This window comes from Numenius arquata, chromosome 6 (assembly GCF_964106895.1).
Source record: "Numenius arquata chromosome 6, bNumArq3.hap1.1, whole genome shotgun sequence".
Taxonomy (NCBI): domain Eukaryota; kingdom Metazoa; phylum Chordata; class Aves; order Charadriiformes; family Scolopacidae; genus Numenius; species Numenius arquata.
Genome location: NC_133581.1, coordinates 3,581,163 through 3,605,682, shown reverse-complemented (window position 1 = coordinate 3,605,682; position 24,520 = coordinate 3,581,163). Strand labels below are relative to the sequence as shown.

General features: G+C 43.6%; 1 protein-coding gene across 2 annotated transcripts in view; it reads left to right on the top strand.

Annotated features, from left to right (window-relative positions):
• The first annotated feature begins 222 nt into the window (after positions 1-222).
• ANO1 (anoctamin 1) overlaps positions 223-24,520 on the top strand; it is an 83,302-nt gene continuing 59,004 nt past the window's right edge. Inside the window, exon 1 of one of the 2 annotated variants that reach the window (XM_074148459.1) lies at positions 223-280. In XM_074148459.1, coding sequence (XP_074004560.1) covers positions 223-280 — 58 coding nt within the window. Of the gene's footprint in view, positions 281-21,140; positions 21,202-24,520 lie in introns of those variants that run through there. The other variant, XM_074148467.1, reaches the window with a different exon arrangement.

Here is a 24,520-nt window from a genome sequence, read left to right as displayed (position 1 = left end):
CGGGCCGCCGCCCGGCGCCCGTATTTAAAGTCTGGCCGGGGGGCGGCGGGGAGCTGCGCGGTGCCGCTCGCTGGATGAACGCGCCCTCCCCCAAAAACCACGACGGGGCGGAGGGGGGGGGGGGGGGGGGCTGAGGGGGGGAAAGGGAGGAGGAAGAGGAGGGATCCTGGCAAGTTCAGTTTGGTACCAAGCGGGAGCTGGGCTGCGGCGCTCGGATAGGAGATGGATAAGGATGAGATCCACCTGCGCAGGCTGCCGACCGCAGCGCCCTGGGGACCGCGTAAGTCTTGGGAAGGTGCGGGGATGGGGGGGGGGGTGCGCTCCTTGCCGGCTGGGAAACCGGCTCCGCGGGCGCCCGCTCGCCTCGGCCCCCCGCCCCGAGTGCCCCGATAAGGGATTTATTATTAGCGTTTCATCGCCTATTTTTAAAAATCCAGGAATAATCTCCGCGAAGTAGCAGGGAAATAAAGTAGCCGTCTCCCGTCTTCCTCCTCCCGCCGCCGAAAACGTAAAATAGCGTAAAGTCCTCTTTACCTACATTAATATAGTAATTAAAAGCTCATCTAACCCCGGGGAAGCCAATCTAATGATGAAAAATTGCTGGAGTACAAAGCATATGGGATAAATCCTTGAGTTGATGATTGCTGTTAATTCACACTCTGCCGCGGAAGACGAGAAAAAAAAAAAAAAAAAAAAAAGGTCTTAGGAAATGAAATGGGTCTGTCTCAGGTTGTCAGTAATGTTTTTACAGGACTGGCTAAATCATGTATCTTTGTATCATTAACTAATGTGTGCAGCAAAGTAAATTATATATATTGGAAGGGGAAAATACATTCCTTGGCTGAGAAGTTACAGAATGTTTAGAGCCAAAGAGCAGATCGTTTAAATGGTAGGGGGTGGGAATTTCCTTGGCTTCCCTCTAGAAATAAATCACAGCTCGGTGTCTGTGTGCATGCATGTACACCCACGTATGCATTTCTATAAAATCTTCACGCGCACACACACTCTGTATATAAAACCTTCCCGCACACGCGTTGGGACACGGATTTTAGAAGCGCTATTTACTGAACGCATTTTTCTACCAGTTTAGAGACAATAAAACTAGAACCGAGATGCTAACCAGGAACGTACTGGAACACACTTGATTATCCAGCTGAATTGTATACAAATGAAGTAAATTTAGCATGGCACCATTTATAAATTCCATGCTTTACAATCAAAATTCCAAATCTAACTGTTTGCAGCTAAGAATAGCACGGGGAGCCCTTTTCTTTACTCCCTCTTTTTGGATTCCCATGAAAACCGTTATCCTAGAGTCTACTCATTAAATGGCCAAATATTTCACTGGAGTTCAGCCCATTTCTTTTAGAAATGCCATCAAACCTTCGACTAGCCAGAGCGCTCAGAATGAAAAGAAAACTATTTCTTTAATTTGACCCAAAAAAAAACCCCAGCTAGGCTTTATATCTAAATCCATTGGGGACGGGGTTTCTGTGTGCCACTGATTGTCTCACGTTAACTTATTCATTAAAATAAGAAGGAGCTCAAACTTTTAAAAACTGAAATGGGAAGCGAATAAAGCATGGGAAGCTGGAGTGTTATCGCAGTGCATTAAGAGAGATACCGGTAAGAGGACTAAACGATAAAAAGGCACTAGAAAGCTCCACCATTACTCATGGGGCAGGTGGCAATTTATCGTGAGGTAATCGCAGTGATAGGGTGAGAGTCCTGAGAAATTGTTTGAGTGGCTCTTTATCTTTGAGAAACTTTACATAGTATTTCACAGTGACATTCGCTATTTAATTTACTGAATCACCCATTAGCAGCGTGGACGCTGTGTACCAGCTTCATTAATGAGTTCAAGAAGCAGTTCTGTTCTCGGAAGCGCGTGTTTGTATTGCTATTGATAACCTATCCCAAAGAGCTTCTTTGTAAAAGCTGTTTATAAGGTGAAACTAATGTCTAATCCTGTCTAATTACATAGCGGATCCGTGTATGGCGGTGCAAATCCCACACAGTTCTGTGATAACTTTTGTGTTGTTGCTGGAGAGATGTGGAGAACCATCCTTGATGTTTTTACATGGTCTTTATGCTCAAAAACCCCTCCTGCAGACAGCTAAGGAAATTTGCTTGTTACAAGGAGTTAGGGAAGACTCGGAGTCAGTGAGAGGATGGTAGAAGACAGGAAAATGAAGGGGAATCTGTACTGCCCTGAGCTCCGGGTAAATACTATCAGTTACCTACAACCAAAGTACTATTTTACTTTTTGCAAGCATTGAAAAAAGCGACCTGGGTACATTATTTTTGGCTCTTTCAGTGGCATGAAGGGACAGGTGTCCTCAGCTACATCTGTGCCCTAAGGACCCAGACATCGCAGCTGATGGCTGCCAGCTTATTCTATGCCAACTCCTTCCTTATGGTCTGGGGTAACGAGTGCACATAACGAAGAAGGAGCGAGGGTCAGAATGGGGTGGGCTCTGGGGAAAGGTACTGGTGTGTTGGCTTCTGAAAGGACTACAGTGATATCCTATCACTTCAGAGAGAGCCTCAGAGGCACCGGGACAAGTGCTCAGGACCAGGCAACAGGATTAGGAATCAAGTTTTATTCCCTACATTTCAGCAATCAAAAATTCCCTGAGCAAACATCTGACCCCTTTAAAAACCATGAGAGTGTTTTGTCACCGACTTAAGTGTCATCAAGACTATCACCACAGAAAATGAAATGTTTTCCCCTTTTCCTCGGGAAGATGTTATTCAAGCTGGAGCTGGGACTTCCAGCTTGGCTCTGTAGGTTTCTCATCTGTATTACCCGGCTTCCCATGGTAGCACTGCAGCTATTTGCATTAACAGTGAAAACGATGAAGCATATTAAGCTAATAATTAATCAGAGGTGACAAGGGACTAATAACCATATTGATTTAATTAGGACTTCTTTTCCAGCTCTGTAACTTGCAGTCATGCACATCATTAACTTAATATTTTAATTTGTAGTAATAACTTATTAATTTTGGGGGATGAGCACATACAGAGCCGAAGCAGCAGCTCTGGCTGTGGGCTGGACTGCAGGTCTGTGCCTCGGACCACCGAATCGCTGCGGGAAATGTGCCTTGTCCTCTACGAGACTGAGAACGGGCAGGGCAATTTCTCAGTCGCTGGGAGCTCTTACGGAGCGTTGGGGTGGTGGGAAATGGGGTGTAGCGGAGCCAGATGTGGTGGATGCGCTGGTAAGGTCCCTGTAGCTCCACAGATACAGGCTGCGGTTATACGGGTATGACATGAAATATGGGGTAAAAGTAGCATGCCAAAACAGAAGGCAGGAGAGTAACCCTGGGAAGTAGCAGTATTTATTGGCATCAGGAAGGGAAAAATGTCCCTTTTGACTTTAATTACACCCTTTGGATTCTGGCGATTTTGAGAAAAGGAAATGCTTGGGGACGCGCTGTGGTTGGAAAATAAGTCCCTCTTTAAATTAGGATCACTTTGGGGAAAAGGAAGAAAGGAAGGGACTGTAACAGGCATGACGAACTTCAGGACTTTACTGTGTGAAAGGCTGACGAGTGCTAAGTTTGCTCATCTTCTCCTCTGTTTTAGTGGGGATACTTAGCATTCGCTGGGCCATGCTTGGCATCTTATGCAGCTGGGTCCTCAGGAAGCCACCCTCCAATACACTCCCGAGCAGAGACTTCTCCAGGAGGCAAAGGAAGGGAGAAGCTGTTCACACTGAGAGCATCACGCTAAATATACAGCTGTATCACGCTGTACAGCAAGGGTTGTGACTTTTTGGGAAAGAGCTCACGTTAGCCTCAACATGGAGCATCCTGCTCTGTATTATCAATGTTCTGGTAAATCTTTGCACTGTGCCATCGAAAGGCTGAACCCTCTGCTGTATCTTCATTTGCTGCAGAGGGCGGTCAGCACAGGGAGGAGATCTGTGCAAGCCATAAGCACTGAGCAGCCTCCAGAGGAGCGCCTGTCCGATCCTTGGCATTGTCCTTCAGCAAGATGATGGGGAGTTTGAAGTACTGAAGCTCTCAAACATCCATTTCATTTAGAGTTGTTGGGCCACTGTGTAGGTGAATCCTTAGACTGATGAGCTCCATGAACGGAAGCCACGGCTTCTTTTCTTTTTTCTTTTCTTGCAAGTGTTTTCAGGGATTCTGAAAAAGTACTTCTGCACACATCCTCGTATTTTTATTATAGAAGCCAAGTTAGCGATAGTGGCATGAAATAGTTCTGCTTACCTTCAGAGACTACCAAAGTGATTTAACTGGGGACAACGTGTGCCGGTATGGGAATATTCACCTTCCCGACCTCCCCCGTGTTTGCTGCCAAACTTGAGATTATGGGAGGACTCGCAGTTGTGCTGTAGGCGCGAACCCCAAGAGGGGTTTTACAAATGACAAATTTTCAGGGGTTGGCAGCCTACGTGCTTGTTGGGACCCTATCACCGTGTTATTTTCAGTGGTGCTAAGTCACCTTGTGCCAGCTGTTAGATCTGAGTAACGTAACGGAGTGATGTGAGTGACGGCGCACGGCTTTCTTCCGGTACTTTGAAGAGCAGTAAAGATGGTGGTGTCTCCATTGTCGTTCCAAGGTAATTTATGGCGAATACAGGCCTTTTAGAGACAACCGCAATGGCTGTCTTTCTTGGGAGGCTCTGGATGCGCAGGAAGCAAAGCTCCTCGTGCTGGGCTGCATTAGTCACCGCCGCTGCTTCGCAGGCTAGCCCACATACCCTCAAGGGAAATAGATTTTTATTTATTTGCTTTAGCCTTTGATTTGTATCCCTCATCCCTCTATTTCTGAAAGTAGTACTACATCCCGGTGGGAGGGCCAGCCCTTCTCCCTGCCCCCTAACCTCCCTCTATCCTTCAGCCTTTATCTGCCGACAGCTGACCCGTGTCCCTGCGTACATCCTCGCTTCTCATTTGTTCTGTCTCTTTGTGTGGCGCCGCCTGCTCTGCCCTTTCAGCTGGCTTTGATGCTTCCAGTGCCTTGTCCCCAGAGCGGCGTTGCCTCTCCTCTGCGGCTGGCCCACATGCCAGTGTTTTCTCTCTTCTTCAGGCTCCCACAGTTCACATCTTTGAACTTTCTACTGGCAGTCTGTCCTTCCAGCCATTACGGAAACTATTTCCAGATTTCAACTGATAAAAAGAATAGTAGTAACGCTAGACCCGGTGCCGTTCCTCTTTAGTATCTTTGCCTGCTTACCTTATCTGCATATCTGATTTATTCTTGGCAGCTCTGTATCTGTGCTAGGACCTGGATGTACATTCTCATTCCTATGAGTGGTGTATTAATAATATATATAATCACTGAAATGTCCTTTCAGACCACAGCTCTGAAAAACAGGACTCTTTTTTTTTTTCTTTTCAAACTGACACAAACACCTATGACTTTTGCACATGACTAAGTGTTCCAAGGGAGTTTTAAAATCTGAAATCTGTTGTGAAAAGGCTAAGTGGTTTGCAGGCATTAACTGCTGGTTTTATATCTTATAAATTATTTAACTTCTATCATGACATCAGTGATTATAAGTTATGTATTCCTGGCTCCCAGTCCTGCTGTCTTACCTCTCCCTCTATTTGTATCCTGCGTAGCGAGAAACTTGATGAGTATGTACTAGAATGAGAAAAAACTTTGTTTTCTAAACACATAGCAAATATTTGTTGCCTTTTGTACATCTCCATTGACGTCAGCTGATGTCCTGCTTGCGGAACAAACTTGGAATATGCAGTAGGGATCTGTGTGTTGATAAGTAAGGTTCAGTAAGAAAAATGTTGTCGAGGGAGAGAGAAACACATTTCACAGCACTCAGTTAGTAAAAAAGGGAAAAGGTTGGCAACTAAATTCCATTTCCAGTGCAGATTCAGAACATTTCTAAAAAGTGAACAGGAAAAGTGAGCAGATACTGACTGCAGTGACATCATAGAGGTAAAAGTAAGGAATGCAGAGTCCTCTGAATGCATGTTGAAGCTCTTCTTTTTAACGTGATATTGTGGGAGCTTTATAATTGTTCTTAAGAAGCAGAACAAGAGTCAAGGTGGAAGTTTGATGTCTAAGCATCACTCAAAGTTTTAGGGTTTTACTGCTTTGAAGTAAGAAAAGTGGCAGAAACGTGTCCAGCGCAGCATTAACAGTCAAAAAAAAACCTATTCTGTATTTATGTCTGATCATTTGTGCTATAGCATCTTGGCTGACGATGTACCGCAAGATATGTCAATGAATGTGCTTTGCGATTCTCCCCAGATTTTGGCAGGCAAAGATGCAAAATACGGTATGACCTTATGCTTGTGGTATGATTGCCCAGAAGAAATCTACTGCAGACTGCAGAAGATGGAAGCTTTTATGCAAATACCATTAAATTCATCTCAGTATGTTGCAGCATTATTGTCCTGAAAAGATTTTCTACTGATGGATGCATTGTATTTTGGCAACCCAGCAAGAGGAGGAAAAAGAAGAGATGTGTGGGCGGACTGCGTTTGCTGCTGTGTTTCTGGGAGTTGAGCATCCAGCTCCATATTAAATCCCCGATTTGTTTTTGGTTAGCGTTGGCATGGTCTGTTTATACGGAGAAGGTGATCTAGACCTTGAGACCTTTTCTCTTGTGTTTAACCTGGTATGGACACTGTTGATGGGAGGTGTGTGTAGAAAGTTTGGGATGTACCAGTTTGTGCCACGATGTATCCTACAGGAGGTACCAGCTGTAGGACCACTGAATTTCTACCCTTCTACTCCACTCTGGTGAGACTCCACCTGGTGTACTGTGTCCAGCTCTGGAGATCTCAGCACAGGAAGGATATGGACCTGTTGGAGCTGGTCCAGAGGAGGCCAAGAAGATGCTCAGAGGGCTGGAGCCCTCTGCTGTGAGCACAGGCTGAGAGAGTTGGGGTTGTTGAGCCTGGAGAAGAGAAGGCTCTGGGGAGACCTTAGAGTCCCTTCCAGTCCCTAAAGGGGGCTACAGGAGAGATGGGGAGGGACTCTTGATCAGGGAGGGGAGCAATAGGATGAGGAGTAATGGTTTTAAACTGAAAGAGGGGAAATTTAGATTAGATATCAGGAAGACATTCTTTGCTGTGAGGGTGGTGAGACACTGGAACAGGTTGCCTGGAGAAGTTGTGGCTGCCCCCATCCCTGGAGATGTTCAAGGCCAGGTTGGACAGGGCTTCGGGCAACCTGGTCTGGTGGGAGGTGTCTCTGCCCGTGGCAGGGGGGTTGGAACTTGATGATCTTTAAGGTCCCTTCCAACCCAAACCATTCTAAGGTTCTATGAAAGGATAAGACTAAGCAGACCATGTCAAAGCAGCCGTAGCATGTGCGGTGAAAGCACCCTTTTCCTGAGGTTTGCTAGTGGAAACTACTACATGATTGTCTGTATCCTGTGCTGCTGGCACGGAGTCTGAGACTGGTCTAAAGAAGGAAAATGGTTCTCTGTGTGTAGTCTGAATGTTGGTATGTGGTCAGCAAACCTCATCCAGATGCTTGCATCTTGCTGCATGCTTTTGAATGTTGTTTTTCTGATGAATGGCAAGAACAGGTTTCTAAAAATAAATTAATGGTTTTCCCTTTTTACTTCCTGTGACTTAATATACTTTATTTATCTGTATAGCTACTAGTCATTGTCATTCTTCAGCTCACAAGAGTATAAACAGAAATGAGCCTGAGTCACACAGTAAGGATGTGGAGCCAGACTTTTTCCAGTTTTTTAGCCAGGTGTGGGAGTTGCAGCCGGGGGCTCATGGAGGCAAAGGGCTGGCTCCAGGGTTCTGCCTCAGGGGTCTCACAGGTGAAAGAGGTAGCACGGAGGTGAAAGGCTGCCTGTCACCAACGCTTTCTGCGTTGTCTTTCAAGGTGGTGAGACCTTGCAGGTCTGTGCAAAGAGTTAAAAAATAAATAAATGAGTGTTTTTTTAAGACCCACATGAAATTCCAGGTAATTATTGCAGAATCACAGAATGATACGGGGTTGGAAGGGGCCTCTGGAGGTCATTTAGACCAATCCCCTGCCAAAGCAGGTCCACCCACAGCAGGTTGCACAGGAACATATCCAGGCGGGTTTTGAATGTCTCCAGAGATGGAGACTCCACCACCTCTCTGGGCAGCCTCTTCCAGGGCTCTGCCACCCTCAAAGTGAAGAAGTTCCTCTTCATGTTTAGATGGAACTTCCTATGGTCAAGTTTGTGCCCATTACCTCTTGTCCTGATTTATTGTTACCTTATTCCTCTCACACTACTCCTAAGGTTGGCCAGGCCAACATCCAAAGCAACAGTTACTTTCATTTAATCAGCTCAAGCAACATCCTTTAAGAAATTTAGCCTCCTAGGGTGTATGGTCAGTTAACCATGCTGCTGATAGCGTGCCCCAAACCAACCATAAACTTGAATCAAACAGATCTGGAAATAAATTAGTGTTATTGGGATTTTTAGGAAATGGTCTCCTTTCTGTGGTGATTGCCTACTAAAATGTAAGGCTGCTCTTTACAACATAACATGCTATAATTTTGTTTACTCATTAGAAACGTGAAGTATTTGACCTAAAACATGCCAAGCATCATTTCTCTTCCCAGAACGTATCTTGGGGGTACCTCTCTTTGTTGCTAAGCAGCACATCTGTATGTTAAATTAGAAAAACACCTTGTAAGGTATACAGGGCAATAGGAATTTGCGCTGCCTGGAGCTCTGTGTATCCACACACCTGCGTATACAGGTATGGCTAATAGGAATGACTGTGTCCTGTGGGAGAAGCGGACTTGCTAACAAACAGAATAGTGCAGAGTGAGTGTCAACATATTCCAGGTTTTTTATAGGCATGTCTGATTGTACAGAGGCATGAATTGAGTAATCCTTCACCTTCATTTCAAATGATTAAATGCATTCAGTTCAGCTCTACTAAAAGCCTGCACAGTATATTGGGATATGTCATTTGACCTTCTATGTAGTGGAAGATAATGTAAGATTTCCCCCTCTACAGACTATCCATATATCTTTTCTGATCTTGCCAGGACATATATTTTACATGTTTTTCACGTGCACCGTGTTTGGTTTGCTTCTTATGGGTAGCTTTGCTTCCTTCCCTTCTTTCTCTTCTCATTAGTAAGTTTAGCTTCACCCTCAGCCGTTCTTACTGGTGAAAGCGACTGCTTCTCTGAGAACTGCTCTGTAGGGTATTGCAGAAGTTTTCTGTGCTTCACTTCTAAATGTCGAGTTAATTTAAAGGAATCAAAGCTTCAAAAAACAATAACCTTCTCCCTGGATCCATGTTTGCAGTTCCTGTGAGTTAAATGAAAGTATTCTATAAGTAGACAGGGACAGTGTTTCATAGTCCAGAATATACTCTTGTCAGAGGTTTCAGGGGATATGGGTATCAGCACTGTACTAGTGGGGTTGTGTATGCAGGCTCCATCAATTTGTCTGGGAACAGTCTCCTAGGCTTTAGTGTTGACATCGACAGGAACATAGATTTGAAATGCTACTTCATCTTTACAATTGCCATCAATAATCCATTTGGCAGATAGCTGAGGCCAGCTAAAAGGCACGAGACAGCAGCCTAAGGTACGTTGCGAGGACATACTTCAGCTAACAGCGGCAACTATTGCTGTGCTACAGATTTGTATTTCAAATTCAATTGCTTGGTAGAAATATTTTACTCCGTGTGCCCTGAGATGTAAGATGATGTTTGGGCTCTTGGAACAGGAAGAGATCCTGTTTCTGAAGAATCGTACTGCAGGACATGCAGGAGATCCTCCTTTAGCTCACGTGGTAGGAAGCCAAGCTGAGAGGCAAAGGCTGAAAACAGAAATCCTGTCCTAGACCTTTTGTACATGCTTTAGTATTTCTTTTAAAGTATTTCTTTACCCACTGATCTTAAAGGACTTGATAAACTTCAGTGAGCCTTTGGGAGAGCCCATCAACTGCTTTTGCATCGCATTCATTTGCTGTTGCAGAACTTCTGTTATATGGCAAGAATGGATATGTTGAATTTATGGGTTTGACAGGTAACAGAAAACAAGAAGTGTCATTTCAGTTCACCTGAAATGGATTCAACTGAGAGAAGTTGATACTTGTCCAGGGTACGACCGTGTGCGTCGTGTAGATGAGAGTGGAAGAAGGAGAGCGGCGTGTATCTGTCCCAAATTAAACAGGGTAAAATTGTTCTAGGTGCTCCTGGGTTAAGAATTGAGTTGAGACTATCAGGCTGTGCTTATTCACTCTGCTGTTTACTTTGCAGGGGACTGCTGAGCGTTATCACGCTGGAAAATCTGGCCTAAATGAAATAGCGTATGTTTTACAATTGCAGCTGATCATTTCCATTTGAGAATTAATCTGGTCTCTCAAACAGGCTCTGAGTAATGACAGGTCATCGACTGCAAGAGAAATTGTGCTTGCCCATACCATTCTTACACTGCTGTAATGGCTTGTCTTGTGTGCGTTACGATAAAGTATTTTTAATTGATCTTAACCATTTAAATCTATCTGGCCATATAACTGAGTAGTGGGATAATAAAAACCAAAGACCGTATACTAATTACCAAAGGAAGAGCAGAAACAGGTTTGGGTTTAGATTTTAAACATTCTGTTACATACCAGAGGCATATGATACATCAAATCTAAGCGTTTTAAAGCTAATAGTTTCTAAATGGCAGATGAATTAATTTAATTTTTAAACTTTCTCCTTGCAGCATTTTGCTAACAAGCTTTCAGTTAGAAGAGCCAGATTTTGTTTCCAAAACAAGATCTTTGTTGTCTTGATAATATAAATTAATGAAGGCTTTCCCTTTTCTCTTTCTCTTCAGTATATTTTCTCAAAATAGCTCATCGGGGCTGTGTCCTGCAATTTGCTGTGCCCTCTGGCCCTCATCCAGTAAAGCACTTAAGCATACAAATAGCCCTGGTTTTGGTGGGAAGTGGGCAACTGAGCCCAAGACCCTCCTGCGTGTCCTGACGGCTACCGTGCCTCGGTGTTTTCAAGGGAACCCTGGAACACGCTTCCCAACCTGCACAGTGTTTTTTCTCCACCAAACATCAACAATATTTCCCAGTACAGTCCTGATCCCTGATTTATGCGTCCATTTAAGGCGTTTTAAGGACTATTTAGTTGCAGTGGAGGATTTTTACGTTTCACGTGGCTTCTCACAAACCTCCACTCTGGAATTCAGCAGAGATTTTGCTATCCATCTTAATTTTGGAAGTGAAGCACATGTCTAATGGTAATTGAGGATTTCGGCATCTCACCAGTCACGGCACTAAATCTTTAAAGTAAAATCCAGTCAAAGCAGTTCCTGGGAGCCTGCGATTGATTTCAGTCCAGCAATTACTCTGTATTGACTGACTCGAGCACATTGTCCGTCAGCAGCAGGAGTTGCCTACAGAGACTTGGTTGCGGGAAGCTTTCATGTTTTGCAGGTGGCAAATAAAATGAGGGACCTGAGCAAACATATTTCAGCCTCAGTTAAATCTCATGCACTGGGTAAAGGGTGTGTATGTGCTGTCATTTAATAATACAAATAGGAAAATAAAGATTTCTCATAACTGGAGCTAATTTCAGCTTTTACCCTTTCCCAAGCTTGATACCGTTGCTCTTTCTGTTTCTTTGCATCACATCCTCTTTGCAGCTGCTTTTTTTTTTTTAACTCTTTTTCAAAATTTATTTTTAAAATGAGAAAAGAGGATATTACAGAAACAGAGACCGAACTGGGTAGGGAAAGTGTTTCAGCTCTCCACAGGCAGGAAATCTGAGCTCCTCTGGAACCTGAATGAGTCTTGGAGCAGCCTCGTTATTTTTATATATTTATTTCCCTCTTTGGCTGTTCTGCCTGCTTTTCCCACGTTATCATCAAAGTGGCCCCAGAAGGGACAGTTGTGAAACAGAAACTATCTGTGAGTAAAGGAACAAACCAGACTTTTTGTTAAGCTACAGATGCCTTGGGTTTAGCAAAACCAAACAGCTTTAATTGCTGCAAGTATTTGCAAATGTTGCAAATTGCTCCCTTCTAAATGTCTTTTAATATTGGGGGGAGAGGGGGACATGGGGAAAGGCAAGAAGAGATGTCACTGGCAGCCCCACCTCATTGAAATTTGGGTTGAGCCAGTAGACTGGTGGTTTCTCCCTCTTCCTACTCCCTGCCCTGAAAGGAGATAGGTTTGCAGCAGTGAAGCTAAAGGGAAAAATAGTTTCTTCCCCTGGTTCACATGAACTGCTTTGAACTGGAACAGATGTGGATGTACAGAACTATCTGCTTACAGCAACTGTTCCATTTATAACCGTGGGGTTTCTATTCAGGTCTCTTTATCATTTTAACTTATTTTCTGTTTCCACATCCTTTTCCACAATAAAATATTCTTAACTAAATGGGTTTTCAGCTCACATCCGAAACCTTTGCAAGTACTGTTCCTTGTATGAATTTACAATGCCAGTATTATTGTTCAGGAACTTTTTCTTAATAATGATGGCCAGTGGAGGCAAGGTCAAGTCTGAGTTTCTGGTATTTGTAAGATGGGGTTCAGAATTTCGGTTTGTTACCAAATTAGGGCAGAATCCGGAGTCTGATGTAATGGCGATAAAATCTCACCAAAGGTGTTTGTAATATCTAACTATGCAATGGCATTTCTCTTAATTTTCTGCTTTGTTGAACTGTATTCAAATTTGGTGTACAAAAGAAGTTTGTGTGCAACCCAGACCAAAATTGTTCCAGTGAGTACAGATAAGAGATTCAAATTCAACCACAAAAATTCGGACAACAGTGTTGTTTTTGTTCTGTTTTTCACGAACTCCTGCTTGAGAGTAAGTTCATTCACTGTTTGATTTGATTAAGTGCTCAATAATTAATTCCCCTAATGCTCTGCTAAGTAAGAAGGTGAGCCCTGCGGTTCCCGTTGGCCAAGACACCGGTATGTGTCCTGAGATGAAGGAAAAATGCACGTAGTCACAGATGAAATCATTAGTGGTGTTGGGTTAAAACCAATCATTTATGTTCTCTAGTTCTCTGCTCACTTGAGCGGACCATGTGGCCTTTATTACAAAATTAGGAATTCATTTTTTAAGAGTTACTTCAGTTTCTCTGTTCCCTAATTTTCTATGGAAACAGTCAGTTGTTTGTATATTGGAGACTGTACGTGTCAAGTTCTTTGTTTTAGTTCATTGCTTTCGGCCTTGACACGGAAAACAAAAATTTCATCAAAGTTGTAGAGGCAGATAGGATTTTAATCTAAACCATATTAAAAGTTGAAACTGTTTCTTAGGGCTTAGCCATGAAGTACCTCCTGTGCTGCCTTCGGGATGGCAGAGATTTTTCTTTGTAATTGGAAGCCGTTTTTCTCTTCTGGTTGACTCAATACCAACTCTAACACTGGATAATGCAGTCCTGTGGAGCGATGTTGTGTTGGTGTTGGGATACTCTGAGGAACAGTCTAGGAAGGCAGGGTGTCCCGGTACCCCAGGCTATGGATTCGTCACAGCGTTGGGTAAGAACCTTCACTTGGCTCAAGTTGCATTAAGCGAAATGAAAATAAAAGTAGGTTTTCGCAGTATGGAAAAGAGAGTTTCAAATGTTCCCCGACAACAAATAGATAAAGAAACAAAGGGAAATTCTGTGCGTAAGCTGCTTCTACTGAGGTTAAACAGATAAGATCTCTCCATCTGTCAAGCTGATACCGTGTAGACAGGTTTCTGACACACAACTTGCACTTGCTTAGGCTCACTTAAACTCTTGAAACTCTTGTGTAATTGCACTCCCAGGGTGCACCTTTCAGTGTGAAGCGTTTCTCTTGCTCTTTTCTCCTTCCCATTATCCATACACTTTCTATTTGAATAGCTGCAGCTCACTTTAAATGAAAATTAAACCAACCAAATAAAGTTTCTTCTAAGGGAAAAATACAGATATTCAACTGCAAATATTTTTGTAATCTCTTGGAAAGTTTTGGGTTGTACTGTGTGTTGCCACCACATAGAACACCCTTTCCACATTACCCCCATGACAGAACTTTTCTCCTGAACTCTTCCAGTGTCCTTGCACTACCCTTCTGCAGCTTTAATAAGAATTAAAATTTCATGGGAATGCACCCAGTCCACAACCACATCAAAGCTGTGGTTGAAGTCCAGTTTTCAAACAACTCCCAAGGTTGGTCAAGTCTGGTTTTTCAGTTTTGATTTGATACGTTATACCGAAACCCTACTTGCAACACTCAGCAAAGGCTGGAGAGCAGACACCAAGTTCCCAAAAGCTAATTGCTGTCTGGACTGAGGCAACATCTCGTTTATCCATTCCTGTAACTTGTCCACATGAGTTGTTTTATCCTGTCTTTCACCAAAGCACCATGCAATTTGTCTGGTTTTAATACTGAGCAGTAGTAATTTCTTAATGTGAGGAATGTGCAGTGAAGGAAAATCCGTTTACAGTTCTTTGATAGATCAGTTCCATTTTTGTTCGTGTTTGCCAGTTTTATTGACTTTATTTTTAAGGAAAAATAATTATGTGGAGTCTGGTTTTAGTCGAGGACTTTTCTGTTTTATGTGAGGAACAAAGACCTGTCTCATCAGAAGAGTAAAATTAGGTGGGGAAAAAAGTGTTCTTTCCCTTCAATAAATAAATCAAGTGCTTCCACTGTACAAGAATATACAGCAATGTAACACGTGTGGGCACTAAGGATAAGCAGACACATCAACAGAGGGAAATCTCTGACAAGTTTTAGGTATGTCTCTTGGACATGGGATGTATCTTAGTAGACAGTCTGTCACTTTTATTCCCTAATAACTTTTGACAAGAGACAGATAATACTGCAGAGTTTATTTTAAGGTAGATTGTTTAATTTTGTGTCTGTTCTCTTTCTTTCTTCTTCTTCTTTTTTTTTTTTTTTTCTGGATACTTTCCCTTTTTCATACCAAAAAAAAAATAGTGCCCCAGCTATTTGTTAAGTTTGGGGATTTGGGGTAAGTAGCTAGTTATATTTGGGAAGGAAGCTGCAGAGAGCAGCTGGATGCTGTTGGAGTGTCAGTTCCTTGGCTGTGGGAGGGGTGTCCCCTTCTCCCATCCCACATGTTGCACCCCTGGAGCCGGGTTGGGAGCTTGGGGGCTACAGGGTCTCCATCTGCAGGAAGAGATGATGCTCCCAAGCTGTCCCTGAGGTTTGTGTGGAAGAATACAGTTTTTTTTCCTTTCTTTTTTTCTCCTCTTCTTCTTTCTGGATGCATGCTGCTCGCAGCCAAGCACTTGGGAGTGTTGGAATACTCCTGCGCAGAGCGGTGCTGGTGGAGGTCAGTCCCAGCCCTCGGGTCCCTGCAAGCCCCAAACCTTCCCTGCCATGACTGAGCAGGCTCCCAAACCATATGGTTGTTCAACGGCGGATCAGCTTTCTAAAAAAGTAGATTATCTGAACAGTGCTTGTGACCAAAAGGAGATTTAAACGTGAGGGTCTCCAAAAGAGAAACCGCTTGTTAACCGGTGCCTGAGCACGCCTGATGCAGGCAGCTGGTGCTTTGCTGCCTCTCTGCTTCCAGCTACGCTCTCACAGCACCGAATACGTCCCGAGGCTGAGGCGCTGAGTGCCCTTGTCTCCCATCGCTTCCCACGGTCGGAGGGCACCGGGGAGGAGCAGTGAGTCACAGGCAGAGCCAGGCAGCTGTGCTTCTGGGGCTGGCTCATTGGGATCGAGGATTCGGGACCAGAAGAAACACAAGAGTCCTCTTGGGACTGACGTGGGAGCATAAGGGCTGTCCTGAGAGAGGCTGCACCTGGGAGGAAGGGGATTTTTTTTCTTAAAGCTCTTGAAAGTGGGTAAATTTGGGTGATGATCTGTTTTTTCTAGCTTCCCACCGTGCACAGGCTGATTTGTTACACATCTGTGGCACGATCGATAGATGAGGCATTGGAATATTTACTCACCAAATTTGAAGGAGACAGAAATTCACCGTGGGAAACCGGCGTGTTCCTGCAGGCTGGAACTCCCCCAAGCCACAGTCTGCTGCCAGGCAGGTCCCACAGCCTCCTTCAAGAAGGGGGCGAGAAATCTTAGCCCAAGCAGAAAGAGGGTAATTTGCCCCTGAAGAGTTTTCTTTCAGGCTCAAAACATCTGAGTTCCAGGTTGGTTGGTAAAGTGTTGTCGTTTCTGTAAAACCTGTCAAAGCCCTCCTTGAATCCAATAAGCTCCTTGGATCAGTTCATGTCTTGTAGTGAGAGTTTGCCAAAGTTCGGGTGAGAAAGTGTTTCACTTTGTGTTTTCTGTATTTTAGCGATGTTTTACAGCGGCGGGAGTGTGCAGCATAGGATCAAGGAACTCTTTGTTAAAAGAAAAAAAAAAGAGGAAAAGATCTGTCTTGCCTCACTGAATTTATACAGTAAAATTATGATCTTGGGCCGTGAGAGTTATAAACGTAGCATTTCTGATCCCTCGCATCAATAAAGTGTTTGGCTTTCCATTGTCTGTGGTTTTAGAAGCAGGGATCTTAACAGCAATACCAGCTTTAGCTCATCAGAGCCACATGGACAACCCCTACGGATCAGCCTCCTCGTCATCTTGAGGAAATTTTGCTCTGTTCCCACTGTTCTCTTGCTTAAACACTCGATCAATCATTTATGAGTCTGCTACATGCAGCCTTCACCTTTCCTTGGACTTGGTAGCGCTATGTCTTTCCGCCCTAATTTACGTAATAGCGTTACAGCTTAAAACGATGATCCTGTCATCCCTTACTTGATGCATGTAAAACTTAAACCCGATCCAAAAGTCCAGATAAAAGTAGACAGATGGGTGTGTACATGGATGTCTAAAACCTGCTGCTATATTAAACCTTTCCGAGGGCACTGAAGGGAAGTTTCATCTTTTAAACTTTTTTTGTAATGCTTCATGAGGGAATAACTTGTGGACTGTTAGATTTTCTCTTTCTGGAGGAGGGGCAACCATCAAGTACAAGTCTGTCTGGAGTAAGGGAAACTGATAGCCACCAAAGTATGTGTTACAGTTTGAAAATGTCTGTGAGAGGCTGTCACTGAGAGGAGGCCAAAAAGGGAGCCTGAAAGAAAAATCAGAAAGGGGGTAGAATGTTATTAAAGCTATAATTATAATCATAGGAGGCACTCTGCTATAATTTCTTTTCTTTAAAACTGCCGTGGGAGCAGGGCTTGCTTGCTGCCTGGGAGTTTGCAGCATGGGACCCAGGAACCTTTTAGTTAGGGAAAAAGGGAAGGTGCACGTTGTCTCGCCAGATTTATACTTTCAAATAATGAATTTGGACCATAAGAGTTATGAACTGTAGGATTTCTAAGCTCTCGTATTAGTGTTTTCCCACTCGTCGTAACTCAGCTGCAGCAGACAGGTAATTGATTGAAAGAAATATGGGCTGCCACTTCGCTGGAAAATGTTTTGACTCCTGACTGGTTCTGAAATGTGGAATCCCTGGTCTGCTCCCAGTGTCGCTTAGTGTGTGGACATGGTCCATCATCCAGCATGTAAATGAGAATGTTTTGGAAAGGGCTTTAGAAAAGTATTTCCACCTCTGTTTTCCTTGGTACCAGCTGCTATTGCACCCTGAAAATAAAACGAGAGCCGATTCCTTTGCCTCTTAAGGAAAAGGCACGTTAAACCGATGTTCATAGTGGTACGTGTTCAAATTTCATACACTGCTTGTTTGGGTGGGTTCAGAAACATTGCGTTAGAAGATGAGCACCAAAGCTTCATGGGGGTCAAGGGGTGGGCTCCGGCATAAATAAGTCGTGTAGGTACCGGGAAGGACCCACCTCGCCGGTGACGGCTGTGGTCTGCGTCCCTGTCACCTGGGGCGAGAGGGTGCCCGTCTTGGTGGCCGTGCTGATGGCTCAGCGGGCAGGAGCGGCAGCGGGTTTGCAACGCTTACTCCATGTAATTAAACACTGCGGCGGTGCCAGTGGGCAGCAGCTGCTTTGAAAATAACATGATGGAAACGTGTGGGGACATTTTGGTGGCAGTAAGCCCACGCATACTTGCAACTGAGAGCGCCCTGTCTCCCCTTTGATGCCCCACTCCGTGCCCTCGTTTCGAATGTCCTTAAGGTTGGCTGCGTTAATGAGAGACGCTGGTTAATTTGCTTAACTTTGCAAAGCTGTAGTTCAGGGGGCATGTATATAACTTCAGGCACGTGCATAGCCCCATTCAAAAGACTGGGTCTGCTCATGTGTTACGCTCGTCCCTGGAGCTGTTAGTCTCTGCTCAGCAATGTAATTAAAACGCTCTTGGCCACAGGCGAGTGAGACAAGCTCTTCTCCGTGCTCCGAAGTGTTTAAATTTAATGGCAAATTTCATAAACAGTCCAGTAGGCGCTGGCACGTGTTGTTCATGAAGGGTAATCCTGACAGCACACGCCGTTTTGCAGTTTATATATAGGGTGTTTTAAAAATTTATCTTTACGTTAATTTTTTGTGGAGCTTATGGACATGTTCCAGTTGTGCTCTCTGTGCCCCCAGCTGGGGCTTTCATAGGAATTTTGAACTTGAGAATACAGGAAATACAGATGGGAAATGTGGGGGAAAATAATTTTGTGTTGTTAATACCATCTTCAGAATTTTCGTGGTGTATTGAAGATTATTTTGTGGGGTTTTTTTGACACCGGAGGCCATCAAAGTCCCATCATGATAGTGAGAAATTCCACTTTCTGTGGCTTGGCTGCAGAGAGTGAAAATGAGGTGTGTCACATGGACGTTATTTGTTGTGTAAATGGAGGAATTGATGACTGTTGCTGTTGGATTATTATTTTTTTTCTCTCTGTGATGGCTTTTGTGTTCACTTATTTCATTCTGTTGTGGTCTTAAAAGAACTTAAGATGTCATTTTAGTTTTGTCTCAAGTGCCTTTCCTGGTGAAGGGTGTTATAGAAAAATATTTTACTGCTATATGGGAGTACAAGAAAAAATGGTGTGTTTAGAGAACCTTAAGTGACTCCAAATTTCTGTCCTTCGTGTTGTTATTCCTCATCCTTGTCACTACTGGAACACTGACGATTTTGGAAATACCTTTTCAACTTGGTCCTGCAAGTTAGTCAGGGACGAACCAGACCTATCTAGCCTGAGAGATCTTCACTTGGCATCAGCAACAGAAATGGCCTGTTTAAATATGTACAAGTTTGTGTTTTCCTCAATCGGGACTGATGTGCGTTGCCCTTAGAGTTATACTTAACTTATTTTCAGTTTCTTTATAAAGAAGGCCTTTGTAGTCAAGTGGTCAGAGCAGGACCTAGCAGTGTGACCCGGGTTGTACCCACGACTCAAATTGCACCGAGTCAACATAATTCTTGGCCAATCCGGGCTGCTAACTGAATTACTAAGAATTACTTCAGTAAAATCTTGCATTTGGATTTAGCTTATGTGAAGGAGAAGTGGTTTCAAAGCTGTTTGAACAGGGGAGTTTTATCTGGAGAGAGTTGTTTTGGTTTGTTTTTTTTTAAAAGTCCATGTTTGTGTTCTGCTCCACCATGTATTTATTTTAAAATCTACTTGTGCATCAACACATTCTCAATCTGAAATGTAGATCTCCGACTGAGATGTTTTAAATGTTTGAACTGAATCCAGTTTTAAAGTACCACAGTTATCTAAGAAGTACATCAAAGTTTCCTTCAGTGTTCATTTCTCAGTATTATCTGTTCTGGAGCGCTGATTGTTTTTCAGTATAATTAGTGTATGTGTTACCGTAAGTTCTCTTTCTGATCTTAACATCGGATGTGCTCTCGTGTTTACAGAGAAGAATCTTATGCAGTATCTATAAAGCTAAGTTTTACCAAATCAAAAACAAACTTTTGCCCTGATTCCACAATTTCAGATATCAGATCTGTGTACTATCCGGTCCCTCGAAAGTACTTGTTTGGTTTCCTTTGAGTTACAGGCACACAGAGTTTGCGTTTCTATCCAATTCCTCACAGCACCCAAATGAGTTAATGGTAGCTCTATTCCTCTATGCCACCTTTAGGCTGGCCGTGGCAGGACAGTGGATCATCAATCTAAAATAAAGCCTGCTGATGCTAAATTGGCCCACCAAAAATTTCTCGAAACTTGAACCAATGAAGTGAGTGTATTTACCCTTCAGCGCTTTGTGTTATGTGACTGCGGAGTTTTGGATCTGGTGCTGGAAGCCTTAAATCTTACGTTGTTAAATTAGACTTGTTGTTGCTTATCTTTCTGGAAAAAGGATGTGCTCCCATGGCTTGGGATGAGAACCAGACAAATGCAAAATACTCCATCTGGGTAAGAATAATTAGCTGGTTAAATAGCGGTTCCTCAGAAAAGGGTCTAGGAGTCATAAACTAAACATAAATCCACAATATCTTATGTTGCAGGGAACATGGTGGCGTATGCGATAGATCATGTAGGAATTCTGCTCGGGGCTGGAAAAGCCTGACCTGGAGTACTTTATCCAGTTTCAGGCATTTTTTTTTTTTTTGTAAGAAAAGTCTGTATCATACAGCCTGAAGCCGAAAGGAGAGCAGCAAAAATGAGAAGAAATCCAAGAAAATATGTCTTAGAAGAAAGTAGTGGAAGAGAGGCATTTGGCCAACGGGCTTTGCAAACTTCTGTTTGGGTCTCTGGGTAGAATTGTTGTTTGGGGTGGAATATTTATTATCCTTGTTCCTCTTCTGAGGTGCCTCGTGTTAATGCTGAAATTTGTTTGTAACGCAGAGGGGAAAGTCCATGTTACAGGAAGGGAAAGGAAACAGTGGGAAACCCTCTGTGCGCGCGTGGCCTCCGTGCCAGCTGCTTTCAGGAACTCCTGGGTCATCATGTCCAAATCTTTGCTATTTCGGGCAACCACATCACAGAATCCCATTCATAAATTTCTCGAGTACCATTATAAAAATAGTTTGATTTTTTTATTTATTTATTTATTTTATTTTTTGCCTCCATTGCTCTGATATGAACTTCGTGCCTCCGATCCAGAGCCTCATCTCTAATGATCATCTTTGAGTGTTTTAAAATTAATGTAGTCACACGTGCACTTTATTTGTTCTTCATTGCCCTTTGGTTTCTTGACCACCAACTTGGCGTAATGAAGGGGTAGTTTTCTAGCTTAAAATACTCAAGTTCTTTCACTGTCTTCTAGAAGGACAAGCTTCTCCCTCCATCACTGCCACCACTCCCTCAGTAATCTTGCATCTGTTTAAATTTGAGTTCACGTTTCTGAAATAGGGGGTGATGTGTGCTGCAGGCAATATCCCAGAGAAGTGCTGCTGTTGCTCTTTCATCTTTACTGGAAGTACCTTGCTTGATATACCCTAAATTGTCATTTACCTTTTTCTGAGCTATGTCTCACAAAGGGATAGTTGTACTGTGATCAGCTGGCATATATGGAAGGAGTCCTGAAGCATCCTGCAATGCCAGACAGAACTACCATGTGATGCCCTTGGAGAAGATTAGGAACAGCCTGTGTTTGAGCAGAAATCACGTTCCACTGTACTGAGAGCCCTGGTGGGCTTGGAAAGGAATTACAGTCATAGGAAAGATATTTTTGTGGGTGTTCCCTGAAATCAAGAAGTCCCGTTGCTTTTGGGCACAGGGTGGACAGGCAGTGGGCGTGCAGTTTGATCATAAGGTGTTAGCTGCAAGTTGGTTTGAAGCTGTTTTCTTCTGTTCTGCTCTGAGAGTGCCTCTGTTACCAGTCGTGACTAGAAGTTCCCAACAGAACGTGTCTCCCAAGAACAAGGTGAAGGCAGCCGTGAGAGCTGAGGAGTGTTGCATTAGTGTTTGTTACAACCTCATGAGGGGTCTCGGGCAATCCAGCAGCTTGAAGTTGTTACCAATTTCTGCTGGATTTACAAGGAAGAAGAGGTTAACAAGGTTGTCCCTAAAATGACACATGGGAGAGGAGCTGATGCACCAGGTGAGGTTTTCTAGAGATTGAGCAAGAAAAATTTCAGCTGTTTTTTGGAGGTGAGGTTCGTGAGGTGGTAGTATAGACTCAGAAGATTCCCAGCTAATCACCCTGCTAATTCAGTAGAGGGAATCACACATACTCATTGTGGACAGCGAGTACAGTTTCTGTGAGGAGGTGTTTTATACAGGAGTTTAGGTGAGAGATCGGATTTAGAAAATGGAAGAAATGTGTGGTCAGGTGTGGCTTACCCCATTGCGTGTGGCTCTATTTCACATACTCTGAAAAGTTTGAGAAATTTATTGTCATTGGGACCTGAGCAGAAACAGGGTTGTCTTTGGTACCTACAAAGTAAGAAGAAGGCAGAACTCTCAGTAAATGGTAAAACCAATAAGTAGCCTTCCACAAACCAGAAGAAAGAGACTCCAGCTCAAGGGCAGAACAGACCTTGTGCCAGTGGTGGGGATATTGATGGATTTTAGGATTGCAGAAGCCTGGCATCCCAGATTAAACTGCCAGCCACTGCACCCGTGAGGACTGCGACCCATGAGGGTGCAACCAATGGACCTCGTTTCGTTCCCGATGATGAAGCAAGGAGGCTTCGTTCAGAAGGGCAGAGTTCTAAAAGGTCATTGCTGGGTGGAAATTTTTATCTGCTGAACTGAATCAATATTTTGCGATTTGTAAATCTTACACCTGTATGATATGCCCCGGTGACGTTGGTGGAATAATGGAAGGTAAATGGTTGTCTGCACAAGAAGATCCCTTTTCCCTCCCCTCTTTTTTTTTCCTAAGGCATAGGTTTCCTAAGGCATAGCAGCAGCACAGCCAGTCACTTTGGTTCTGCTGCTACTAAGCATTTCCATATTTAAACAGTACTCCAGATTGTTTACTGAAGTGGTTAAGCGATACGCCATCCAAACCTCTGGGAATCGCACCATAAATTTCCCAAATAAATAGGCATAAGGAGAAAAGCCAAATAGGGTACAAGTGCTAAAAAGCTTCAAGATTAGCAAGATGTGTCCCTTTCTGTCAAACCAGCAAGTAATAATTTTGCTATGAAAAGTAGCATTTCAGATACAGATTTTTCTACAATTGGCTTATTTTGGTGCTTGGCTTCTTAAATCTTGTTTAAAAGGTCACAGGCTGAGTCCCTTCTAAAGCCTGAGGGCTGATTAGCAAGCGGAAAGATTAGCAGAGAAAGCACTTGATATTTTCTTGTCCGGGGAGATCCCGATAGGGCGCTGTGGGAATTGTTACAAAGGCTGGAGTAGGTGCGATGAAGCATTTTTTTTTTTCCACTGGAACATCATGTTCAGAGGGTGACAACATCGGTCTGTAGATGTTTTCTCCTGTGAGAACTGGCACTCCAAAAGGTTTGGGCTGGGTCAAGTCATTGTTGTGGTTTCGGCCGAATTTACCAAAACCGGACCGACAGATGGCCCTCCCCTCCCCTTCTTCCCCCCAAAAGAGGAGAGAGGAGGAGAAAGAGATAAGGAGATTCAGAAGTTTAGAATGAACTAAACTACTTTAATGAAGAATTAATATTAAAATAAAAATAAAGAAGAAAATAATGAAATAGGTACAATATATACAAAACCGTATCAAGCTCCCAGGATGACAGTCACGTCACCGGCAGGCACTGGGGAAGTCCCAGACTGGACTCAGCGATGGATGGGAACTGGATTCCAGCTCTGGAGTCAGGAACACACGGATCGGGATCAAAGGCAGATGAACAGACAGAGTCCTCTCTGGACGTTGGCCATCGCAGGAAGGGGCTGACCCTTTGATCCCTCAGCTTTTATACTGAGCGTGGGGCAGATGGGATGGAATACCCCAGTTGGGTTTGGGTCACCTCTCCTGTCCACTCCTCCCCACAGATGTGGCCCCTCTACGCTTTTTCCGTTTCCGACCCTCTAAGGGGGCAAATAAGGAAATTGGCTGCCCTTGGTTGTTATGGCAATAAGTATAAGCAAGGGCCTCCCTGCTCACCATCCCTTGGCACGGAGCACAAACATTGGGCTTATCATTCTGAGAACGAGCAGTTTTCTCCACAATATGCCGTTAATTTCAGAGAGTTAGAGGAGGCCTAGCTAGGATGTAAAGTTACAGAACAGAAAATTGGTTCAGTTTTACTTCAAACCGGGACAGTCATACTTATGTTTATACTCACTCCAATTTTCAGTACCATTAGAGCATCCAGCCTTCCACAAAATACCATTTTGTGATGTACTATTGTGGGGCGTGAATCAATAAGACTTTCTGTGTTCCCTGAAGTCTCCTTGAAGCATCTTTTTGGGCTGCTTTGTCTGGAGCTGTGCTGTGGTGGCATTCAGTGTCCTTCCTGCCTTCGGTCACGAGGGCTTCACGGGCAAGAACCAGCCCCCAGGTAGGAAAGGAATAAGGAAAATAAACTGTTGGATCTGAGTTATGAATACTTCCTGAAGGAATATAGTTAGAGATTAAATTATCAGGAAAGAAGTCTTAGTTTCATATAAACAAAAATCAAGCTTGTGTTAAAATTAGGTGAGGAAAATAAATAGATTCAGAAACATTACATGTGCTGTAGTGTTGAAATATTTTTTTGTGGAGGTACATGTAGTTATTGATAGAGGTTGCAGTCACTATCCACTGTTGGGGGCACTAATACCTTTATGTATGTATTGGTGGTGTACAAAATGTCTATACTCCACTCTGCTTTCTT